This window comes from Chamaea fasciata, unplaced genomic scaffold, assembly GCF_029207755.1.
Source record: "Chamaea fasciata isolate MVZ Bird 193981 ecotype frontalis unplaced genomic scaffold, bChaFas1.0.hap1 SCAF_17, whole genome shotgun sequence".
Classification (NCBI taxonomy): Eukaryota; Metazoa; Chordata; class Aves; order Passeriformes; family Sylviidae; genus Chamaea; species Chamaea fasciata.
In genome coordinates this window covers 7,847,327-7,858,581 of record NW_027094102.1, presented here as the reverse complement: position 1 = coordinate 7,858,581, position 11,255 = coordinate 7,847,327, and the positions used below count along the sequence as shown (strand labels likewise).

Below are 11,255 nucleotides of genomic sequence, written 5' to 3'. Positions count from 1 at the left end.
TCTAATAAAATGCGTTTTCTCTCTTTGCAAACCTTTTCTCAAGAATGCCATCTTCTGGTTTTAAATGAAGCTGAAGGTTTTCATCTCTAAAAGAAGCTCTGACAGTCTGGGAGTACAAAGCAGGCAAATATGCACATTGCATGGAATAGCACAACTAGAGTTAGTCTGAATTTGTCCATAAAACCTTTGTTTAGTGGAAAAAAAAAAACTGCAAAAAATATTTGTGTGCTGTAGAAATCCAAACCTGAAGACTGAAACATCTAACAGTGCTGTTACCTGCCCCTGAGGAACTGTCAATCCTGGCAAACCAGGGATGTGTCCTTTGGGACTTCCCTGCTGGGGGGTTGGTTCTAACACTGACAAAGGTGATGAGGGAGTTCCTGGGGCTGAACCTTGGGGTGCCCATTGTGTCCTGCCCCAGCCATTTCCCGACCATCAAGTTTGCAACCAGAGTGATTTCCATGTTTCCATCTCTAAAGCTGCTCAGAGCAAAGTTTGGTCAGCACAGGATAAAAACCAGGGCTGAGTAAGCCCCCCAGATCCCCCAGTCATGCTCCTCTTGGGCACTGGCTCCCATTAACCTTTTCCCAGTGATTCTCATTTGGACTAAGCTATGAACAGCCCTGAGCCAGGGAAGAACACCAGAAAGATCACCAGGAAACAGAAAGTTTTCACCTTTAGCCTGAAGGAAAGACAGAGGAAAAGAGCTGGGTAAAGGGGAACAGTCAGAGCCTGATGCCCAGGATTTGATGCTTACAGCGAAGTCACCTCTTGCTGATATTCTCATTATTCTCATTCTTTTTCTTCCCCTTCTCATTCAAGCTTTCCATTTAAATCTACTTTTAAATTTAGAAACATGTTTCTTCCCAATGAATAATCACATGGTCTAATTTTGAAAAAAATCAGGAAAAAATTGTTTTGGCATTCAAAACATCTCCATGCCCTCATGCAGCATGGATCTGGGGGATGGAGGGCTGGCTCTGATCCCCCAGAAATTCGGGGGTTTCCTTGGGACATCATGGACAAAAGCTGGGCAGCCCCTCACACTGCTGAGCTATGACACCTGCCCTGGACGGTGCTCAGGCAGGAGCTGATGTGCTTTGTTGCCTCTAAGTTACGGTTTCTCCGTGTGTTTGTAGACACAACCATGCAGAAAATCACCAGCTTTAATATCCCACTTGTTAGCAGGGAGTGATTCGTGGCTGCCTCCGGGCTGACACTTCCCAACCTCCCACTTTTATTTGCTTGTTCCCGGTTCCAGGCTCGCAGGGCGAGGCTGCATCTCATCATTCACCCCAAGACTTTTCATGGGCTTGGTGTTGGGCTTTTTTTTCACAGCTTCCTCTGCCATTTTCTGCAGAACATGACTCTCATTTACAGCAGCTGAGACTGCTGGAGAATTTGCAGAGTACGAGGAGTTCAGCACAAAGCCCCAGGGAGGAGCCTGTGCTGGAGGGCGAGGGGTTGCAGCGCTACCCGTGTATCATATAAAACATCTCTATTAACATATCCCATCCCAGCACACCCAGGACCCCTGCTGATCCTCTGCAGAGAGGTAAGGAACAGTCAGTCTATAAAACCTGACTGAGAAAGAGGAGAACTGAAAGAATTAAAGGGCGGGGTGATACCGTTTGTGAGCTGGTCCCTGAGGGTTTCCAACATCTGCCAGTACAAATAATTTCACTGATAAATCTGAAAGTCTGTGTAAGCTCTCAGTCTCGGGGCCCAAATGAGAGCTCCCAGCCAACAGACTTGTGCACCGAGTCTGCAAGAAAAATCTCATCTGCTTAATTATGTGGTACAGACAGAAGTGGGAGCAAGAAGAAACCTAAGATGGGCAGTGGTAAAGTGGCAGTGGTAAAGTGTCAGTGCTCTTGGAGACACACGTCTCAAAAATATTCTTACTGATTTCAGGCAGGCTTAGAGTGAGGATAAGAAGAACCTTTACCTGCCCAGAGAATGGGCTCCTTAGCCCCATCCCTGTCCTAATTCCACCATGGGAGATCCACACATCCCACCAGACTGCAAACAGGCTGCACAGAACCCTCCTCCAGGCTGCTGTTGTCCCTTTGGCTACCCCTTAGACTTGTGGCCACCACTGTGTCCTCTCCTATCCCCTCCTGGGTGCCCCACCCAGCAGGACCCAGCTCTGGGAGCTCAGCCTGGTGAGGTAATGCAGCACAAAGTAATTTATTTCCTCTCTTCATTTCTGTATAAAACTTGTCATGAGGTTTAATCCGTCATTACCTCCCTCCCAGAGCTGTGCTCAGTGGCCCGCTGCTAAGCCCAGACAAGGAGATTTACATCTTATCTAACAGGAGTGTAAGATTTATGGATAACTCCCGACAAGGAGCACATCATGCCAGAAAGACACTTTTGTGCTAGTAACTTGATCAGTCATTATGCTGTGAGTTGACATCTAATTAAGCCTCCACAGACATCATCAGGTCCAGAACAGCTCTTCAGGAGGAGAAAATCCACCTCTAAGCACCGTGGCGGCAGCTTATCCCCAACCCTTGCACTGCTGGAAGAGATAATAATGCTCCCCAGAAAATCCCCAGTCTCAGGGAGAGCTGGCAATATCACCTGCACTGGAAAAAGGAATCACAGGGGCAAATTCCCAACTGCTCCTCTAAAACACAGCAAAGACTCATTTCTCAGAGATTTCCTAGGCTGTGTCCATGTCCCTACCAAAGCCAGATCCCACAAAAGACCTCCCATGGCTCCAGGGGACTCATCTGAGGGTTACAACCTTCTCAATGGATTTACTTTTCTGAGCACATTTCTTGCCTCTCAATGGGCTGCCTACATCAGCGTGGAAGTGTAAATCCAGCTCTCCCTTGGCAGGCTGCTCGATCTTCATGTTTCCTCTTGACACTGCTTCCAGGATGCCTTCGATGGAAATGCACAGCATGGCTGGAATGCTGTTTTTCCTGGCATTTCCCTGTCATGCTGAGCAGGAAAGTAACACAGTGCTGGGGAGAGCCAAGGGCTTTGAACATGTCAAGATGCACCTGGAATCAGCACCCAGTGCCTGACGTCACCGATGCACAAAGGACAAAGGCTGCTGCCCAGGCTGCAGGTGTTTCAACAAGCCCTGAACACCTCATCCCACTTCCAAGGCAGTCACACCAAAATGGGCAACTCAACCCTCTCTGAAGACTGGGCATACTAAGGTCACAGGACTGGGGAGGGATGGGGGGAAGTCAGAACACAAAGGGGAACTGGAAAGGCCATGCAGACATGTGTGCACGTCGTGTTTGCAGGTGGTCCATGCTCTCTCCTCCAGGCCAAAAGGAAGCCAGAAGAACATGATGGACATGAAGCACAAGAGGGAAAGGAACTCCTATTCCCTCCCATGAAGGGTTTCACGGTTTGTAGAGATATTATCAAAGAGAGTAGATGCCACTGACTATATTTTCAGCCAATTGTAATAAACATTGCCAGTGGCTTTTGATAGGGAACGGGTTTAAGAGAGGAAGGGACTATTGCACATGGGCCGTTTCAGATCTTCTGTCTGGTCTAAAACTCACTGAACCCAATAGAAACACTTCTGTTACCTTCAAAAGACTTACCCAGCTCTCATGGAACCAGAGAACATCCTTAATTAATTGCCAGGATCTCCTTCAGGTCAAGTCCTAATCTCATCCCTTCTGGTCTGAGATGCCCAGCCGGGAGAGTGACACAAACCACAGCAGCCTCTCACAGAATCCTGGAATAGTCTGGGTTGTGAGACACCTTAAAGTTCATCCAGTTCCAAACCCCTGCCATGGGGCAGGGGCATCTTCCTCTAGACTTTTCCAAGTCCCATCCAGCCTGACCTTGAGCACTTCCAGAGATGGGGCAGCCACAGCTTCTCTGGGCAACCTGTACCATGGCCTCACCACCCTAACAGGGAAGAGTTTCTTCCTAATCTCTAACATAACCCTGCACTCTGTCAGTTTAAAGCCATTGCCACTTGTCCTGTCATTCCATGACCTAGTCACAAGTCCCTCTGCAGCTCTTTTGAAGACCCTTTAGGCACTGGAAGGGGATCAAAGGTCTCCCTGGAGCCTTTTCTTCTCCAGGCTGAGCAACCCAAGCTCTCTCAGCATGTCTGTAGTAGAGGTGGACACAGAGCTGCTGTCCCTGTGGTGTTCAGAAGAAAGGGTGGCTCCAGAGCAAAGAAATTCACATTTGTTTTCTAACAATGTTTGATTTCTTGGCACCCTCCACCCAGAGGCCTTTCTTTGTGCTCCTCAGGAACACCACACTGAAGACAAGCTGCCCCAGCACCTGCTGTTCAATCCTTCACCTCACTGGGTCAACAGCCAAAGTAATCAATTCTATGGGGAAACAATAAAAATGGCACAGAAAACGAAGTGTCCCCCCAGTGCCCTGGTTCCCAGCCCTCTTTGCCAATTCCTGCCCCATCAGCTTTGCTTGAGAGGATATATAAAACCAGCAGAATTTCCCAGTGTGGCCACAGCAAGACACAGACTGGGTCAGAAGAATGGGAAGACCAGCCAGGAGAGGTAAAGATGCTTCTGCAAACTGAATAACTTCATACAGGCATTGCTCCTACTTTTGTGTGTCTCCGTAAGGGTCAGCACTTACCAGAAGTGATGCTTTCTGCAAGGACTGAGATAAATATGTATGTTTTCTGCAGGTTAAACTTTCTGAATTACTTGTTTTTGTAACGTTGTAAGAGCATTACCAACATTATAATTGATTCCCAAATGTTTTTCAGAGACAGATAACACTTTCACCTTTTCATTTGACTTTATAACTCCTCCATAACTTCCATTCCTCCCTCTATTAATTTTAGCTTCTGTTTATTTGCTGTTTTTATACCAGTTGTGGCCATTCTGTGCTCCTCAGTAAGTGAGATATTGCTCCAGGCAGAGTTCTAGCTCACAAGATTGCAGAGGCTCTTCAAGGCTGAGCCTTCTGTCAGTGCTTTTAAGACACCACACGGGAGCTGTGGGTTGTTACTGCACCAAAGCTGACAAGCTCCACACCACAACCACAATCAAGGAGCAGATCTGTGGCTCCGTGCCTCAGTGTCCAGGCAAGGGCCACATTGTTCTGACCAGGCTGCTGTGGGTGCCCCCTTCCTCTCCCTCCTCTTCCTCCTCTTCTTTCTCCTCCTCCTCCCCCTCCAGGTGCCGGCATGGCGATGCTCCGAACCCTGAGCATCCTCCTGATTCTCCTGGTCCCAGCTCACACCACCAGGTCACCCGACTGTGGAGGCATCCTCACCCCCTCTGGACTGAGATACTGTGAGTGCAGACCCACATCTCCCATGCCAGCAGCAGGGAGAGGAGGCAGCGACATCTCCCACTCTGGTGGTGAAACACCAAACGCTGGCACCAGAATCTCGTGCCGCTCCTCATCTTACCTGCCTCACCCCCGCCCGTTGCTACCAGCAGGGGGCTGGGAAGGGACGGAAATGGGTTTCGGTCTGTCAGTCACGACACAAGCTCCAGAGGCTCTCATAAAACATCTGCCCTGTTTTGCAGTTGCTGAAGTTTCAAAGCCACATGCAGAGTCAGTCCTCAGGAAAGACCTCATGGCCCCGCCAGCCCCAGACCCATCTCCCACCTCCCCAAGTAGGTGAGTTGCCCTCCCTTACCCAGGCTTTGCTGCCATACCCCTGGTTCACACTGTTGTCACAAAAGACACTTTACCAGTGAGAACAAAAATCCTCCTGTAGACCAGGAGGTTTAGAAATGAGGTCCTGGCTCCTTTGTTGGTGTCCAGCAGCAGCAGAACCTGTGCAGTTCTCAGGATGTGGATTTATCTGTGCGGATCTCATGAACTTTTTGGGTTTCTCAGGGTCTTGCTGATCTCCCAACACCTTCCTTTCTCCTCCAGCAGACAAATTATCTCTGTCAAAGTTGACAAGTTTTCCCTGACCCTGATCCCTGACACTGGGATGCGGCTGAGCATTGAGGTGGACCTTGGCATCACATCTGGCCCGTGAGTGCTGGAGCTGCCGCGCTGGAACCAGCCCAAGCTCCTGGCTGAAGTGACAAATGGCCTGGGGGGGAGTGTGGCCAGGAGCACTCCCCAGCTCCAACCTCCTCTTCTCCTCCCGGGCACAGCTCAACCACCAAGGAGATGAGGCTGTCCATCCTGGCAGACCTCCATGTGGAGATGAACCCCGAAGGGAACCTGGAGCTGGTGACCTCTGACTGCAAACCCACCCTGGAGGAGGTGCAGAGCACCGAGGAGATGGACGGGTGAGCCCCACAGTTTTCCTCCTTGTGGGATTTGGGTAATGGGTGAAACAAGAAACTGAGACACAAGTGTTTCTAGGCAGCAAGGAGATTGGATTGAGACTTGCTCACTGCCCTCAAAGCTAACAAAGGCCAACACTGAAACTTAATCTTCATGGGAGGAATTTTGCTCTACTTTTGGAGTGGTTTCTCCATTTTAAGAGAGTTTCAGGGAGTGGTACTTTTAGAGTTGTGCAGCTGGAATGCTTTTAATGCAAGTCCGGTGGCAATTCTCCAGTGGTTTGGGATTCTGAATTGTAATCAGAGTTTAACAGATTATAGAAAGAAACGGTAATTCTGTCTCTGGATGCCTTTTGGGTCAGATGAGACACTCACCCACCTTTGGCTGATCTGGTTTTCTCCTAACTTCTGTTCTGTTGTTTTTACCCAGCAAGTCCTCAGGATCAGACGTGGACAAGGAGATCAACGTTGAAAAAGTAAGATAAAGTTTGTGAAGGCATAAGACAGCATTATACAGGTCTGTAAGAATTAGAGCACTTCGTGTTTGCGTGGTGCTTTTCCAGATTTCCCCCACAGCTCTGTGCTCACTGGACACTGCCATCGTCCCCTGGCTCCTGCTACCAGCAGATGGCAACACCCACCTCAGAGGCCTTCCAGGGGCACCCAATGCCACAGACCCCCATGTTCATCTGTCACCTCTCTTTTTGTTCTTTATTCCATAGATTTGCCTGGAAGTCTCCAAATTGCTGCTTTTGCCAAATGAACGGCTGATGTCTCTGGCAGGTGGGCAGTTGGCTTTCAGTCCCATTATGGACTGAGGGTTTCAAGGAGCATTTTGGAGCAGATTATGAGGTGGGACAGATTCCTACCCTGCAGCAGCAGAGGCTCTGCTGCCATCATCTCCCTGGGGACCTGCTCTCTCTTCCCAGCTCTTTCCCTGTCTTTTGTACTCTGGAAACCCAGACACTTCCCAGAGCCTGTCCTTCCTTCCCTCCTCTTCCTGAGCTTCCCTCTGCTCCATTTGCAGCTCCATTCCCCATCACACCAAATTGTCAAGTCCAGTACCTGCCCCTGGCTGCCCCCATGTACTCCGAGCAGGGAATCATCATCTCTTTGCAAGTAAGTCTTCACTTTCCAGCTCTTACAGCCCAGCTCCAGCCCTTGGAAGAGCTGCTTCCACTGAGTGGTACAGCCTGGAGACACTTGAAATTTATTTTCTCTCTGCCTGTGTCCCCGCAGACAACTTTCCAAGTGGCAGGGACAGTGATCCCCCTGCCAGTCAGCCCTGTGCCTTTCAGCATGCCTGAGCCAGCGCGTTCCAGTCCTTCCCACCTCATCCTAGCCCTCTCTGAGCACTTCTACACCAGCTTATTCTCTGCCTTGGAACAGTCTGGAGCCCTCAACGTGAGTCTCCTGGTGAGTGGAGCAAGGGAGGGAGGAAGGAGTGGGAGATACACACTTGGAGGGATGGCCCTGCCCTGGGAATGTCTTGGAGGAACCACAGGTCCTACACAGAAATGAGAGTGTGTCCAAGGACCAGAAAGAGTCACAGCCCCTCACCCCCAAGCTCCTAAAAATATTCCTGGTCTAATGGGGCATGGAGGGTTTGCCATGAGGAGTAACCTGCACACTGCTCCTGGCATGGGCTGGAGGAGTGTGAGGAGGGCTCCTGCACGTCCCCAGGGGTGGGACGGTGCCCATCAGAGGGGATGCACGGCCACACTGGACACGAGCCCTGGAGCAGCAGCCCCAGGCAACCATGGGTCTGATCACGAGCTGTGCTTTGTGTTTCAGAGCTCACTGACCACTGCCACCTTGGCTGAGAGGATCACTCAGGTGTGTTGCTGTCACTCTGACCCCGAGAGGCACAATCCCAACTCAGGCAGTGTCCCCCAGCTGCCCACACTGCACCCTGAGGGCACAGGGATGGCTGCCATGCCCAGAAACAACCCTGCTCCCTCAGCAGATGGGCTCCCTCTTCCAAGAGGACCTACCAGTGGTGCTTCAAGCCGTGCCCCGGAGTTCACCTCGTGTGGTGCTGGAGGAAGACAAAGCAATTGTGGAGCTTTTCCTTACTGCCCAGATTGGAACGAGATCATCCCTTTTCCAGAGCTTCCTGAGTGTGAACGTGGTGAGTGTGGGAGCATGCCGAGCTTGGGAAGTGCGTGCTGCGAGTGTGTCCCTGCTGCCCACAGGCACTGCCCTTTCCTCTGAGCCCTGGCCCCACTGCAGCCACTGCAGGGGCTTCATTCCGCCTTTTCCATCACAGTGCTCCCAGTCTCCAGCAGCGTTTGCCCATGTGGCATCGTGCAGGATGCAGGGAGCACATTGCAGGGTGCAGCACATGGATGGGTTCATCACACCCCACAAAGCCAAAGTGGGGCTGTTTCCCCACTGACCCTGCCCTCTGTTCCCCCCACAGGATGTGACTGCCAGGCTCCACCTCAGCGTTGTCGACACGAGGATGATCATCTCTGTGGCAGCCATAGAGTAATGACCCCGTCTGCACTGCAGGAGCCCAGAGGGGACACGTCCCAGTCACAGCGGGGAAAGGAGAGGCAAAGTGCTCTGGGGAGGGTTTTAGCTTTTAGAGTTTAGGCATTGCAGATGTAGCTTCTTCCCCAGGGAGACAGTGAAATTCCAGAAACATGGCCAGGGAGAAAAGTGGGAACTGCAGCTTCCCCACTCCCACAAAGGCCCAGACGGGGAGCTTGGGAAAACAGGGGAAACTGCTTAGAACAGCTCAGCACTAGCTGCTCCTCTGCTGCTCTTTGTTTTCCAGAGATATCGAGCTCAGCCTGGCCACCTCTGATGTGGGTCCTATACTGGTAGGTGCCTCCAGCTGTGGCCACTCCTGGAGCCATCCTTTCAGAGCCTGCTCCCCCCTCAGCTGCCCCAGCCATCCTGGGCAGTGGGTGCCAGCAGAGAAATATGGAAATACTGACTTTGGGTGCTTGCTGCACCTGGTGGGAGGGACAGTTGAGTCCTTGTGGGATGGGAAGAGGTGCAGTGAGCATCAAGACCCTCTCACGGGTCTCTGCCCCTCTCCTCCTGCTTTAGCCCCACACCATGAGCTGACCCTGACTTTCCCCCACAGGCTGCCTTGCTAGAGGAGTTGTTCCTGCCCACAATCCGTGAGGAGGTGCCAGCCCAGATAAACGGTGAGGAGATGGGAGCTCTGTGGGTGCTGCCATGTGGGATGCTCCTCAAGGACCCAGGCAGCACGCAGCTGGCAACTTTCCCTCTTTCTTTTTCTCAGCGGTCCTGAGACAGGGTGTTTTCCTGCCCCACATTGCCAGCTTCACTTACACCAACGTCAACATCACAATTCACAAGGTAAGAAATAAGACATTTAAATTGCTCCCTGCTGTGCTTGATTTAAAGGAAGCCTGGGAGCAATGCTAACCCAGCTCCAGAATAAATCAGAGCCTGATCTTCCAGCCCTGGCAACTTGCAGGACCAAGTTCCATTGCCTTAAATAGGTCGAGCCCCTCTTTAGCTCCATGGACACAGGCAGTGGCTGGGGCTGTGGGTGGTGATGGTGAAGCCATGTGTGGGCTGATGGAGCCACACACAGGCACCATGCTCAGTCCTCCTTCCTTCCTTCCTTCCCTGCTCAGGATTATGTCTTGATCCCCTGCAACCTCCAGCTGGAGGCAAGGACTAGAGAGACCAGCACCTGGAAGTGAAGTCCAGTGTCTGGAGTAAAACAGTGGCAGAATCATTCAGTTGACTCTCACATCATGCTCCGTGGTTTGCCACTGCTTGAAATGTTGAAAATCTTCTTTCTTGACTTACTAAAACATCATGGGTTTATATTCTGGATAATAATGGTGTTGCACTAGCACCTTTCTCTTCCAGCCCTGATCCTGGTATTTTTTTCTTTTTTTTTTTTTTTTCCACAGAGAATGTATTGTAACAACAGTCTGTGCTTTAATTAAATATTTCTCTTTAATTCTGCATTTGCTGGTGTGACTCTTGACATTTTTCCCCCCTCAACAATTTGTACCTATAAACAGATTAATTTTGCCCATCATGTCCAGACCCTACATTTAATTAATTCCACTCATTTACAAGGATGCAAAACAGACTCATGCCTCTCAGCTGCAGAACAACATAACCCCTACAACGAGAGATCTTTCATCTGCTTTTCCTCCATGTCTCATGTTACTATGGGAACATTACAGCTGGTGAGTTTCCTGGGTCAGAAAGAAGAGGAGGGGGAGGAAATCAGTCTGCAGAATGGTTTCTAATTTTAGACCTGAAGGCAGTTATATTTTCAACACTTTGCTTCTGAGAAAGCTCATCACGGAGAAAATGCTGAATGAGAGGTGACTGCAGGCGTCAGACTGCGCCGGCGCCGTGGTCGTTGGCATTGGGATGCTCTTTCCTACTGACCAAACACATCTCCTGGTTGTTCAGGAATATAAAGGGGGGAAAAACACCCACGACAGACACAGGCATCCAAAAAGAGGAGGGTGAGTGGCGACAGAGCTTTAAAAGCTGCCCCAGTCACTCAATCACTGGGTGCTGTTGGCATCTACCCCAGACAGAGTGAACCTGTGGCTGTGCCCAGGAGGAGAATCCTTGTCCCTGACCATGCAGCCCAGGAGGAGCATCCTCATCCCTGACTGTGCCCAGGAGGAGAATCCTTATCCCCAACCATGCAGCTCCCACCTCAGCTCTCCCACGGTGATGCTTCACGTAACACCCCAACCATGAAACCTTATTAATTACATCTACATCTGCTTTCAGTTGCTACAACTATACCCATCATTTCTAGCTTCTGAAGCTGCTGAAAAACACTTCAAAACGTTGTATTTCAAAGGCTCAGAAATAGGAAAGCAAACAAAACAAGCCAGGTTGATTTACTGTAAGGAGTAAAGAACCCTGAAGGTTTATATGCCCAGAGTAGGGACCTGACTAATGATGTTAATGCCCAAGGTTGGCCACAGCAGGAACAGCTCCTAATAAAAGTTTCCTTGTAGAGCTGCAACCATTATTCTTTGACTTATATATGTTAAACCAGTTTCC

At 50.3% G+C, this 11,255-nt stretch overlaps 1 protein-coding gene across 1 annotated transcript; it reads left to right on the top strand.

The window, feature by feature from the left end:
* Positions 1-4,492: 4,492 nt before the first annotated feature.
* BPIFB2 (BPI fold containing family B member 2) lies at positions 4,493-10,118 on the top strand. The gene is made up of 16 exons (XM_066198739.1): positions 4,493-4,514; positions 5,145-5,261; positions 5,502-5,595; positions 5,857-5,961; positions 6,087-6,224; positions 6,652-6,697; positions 6,944-7,004; positions 7,249-7,340; positions 7,461-7,637; positions 8,016-8,057; positions 8,188-8,352; positions 8,644-8,711; positions 9,004-9,049; positions 9,319-9,382; positions 9,481-9,557; positions 9,842-10,118. Exons 1-16 carry the CDS (start codon positions 4,493-4,495, stop codon positions 9,908-9,910), a joined length of 1,383 nt encoding a protein of 460 aa, XP_066054836.1. The 3' UTR covers positions 9,911-10,118.
* Positions 10,119-11,255: the final 1,137 nt, after the last annotated feature.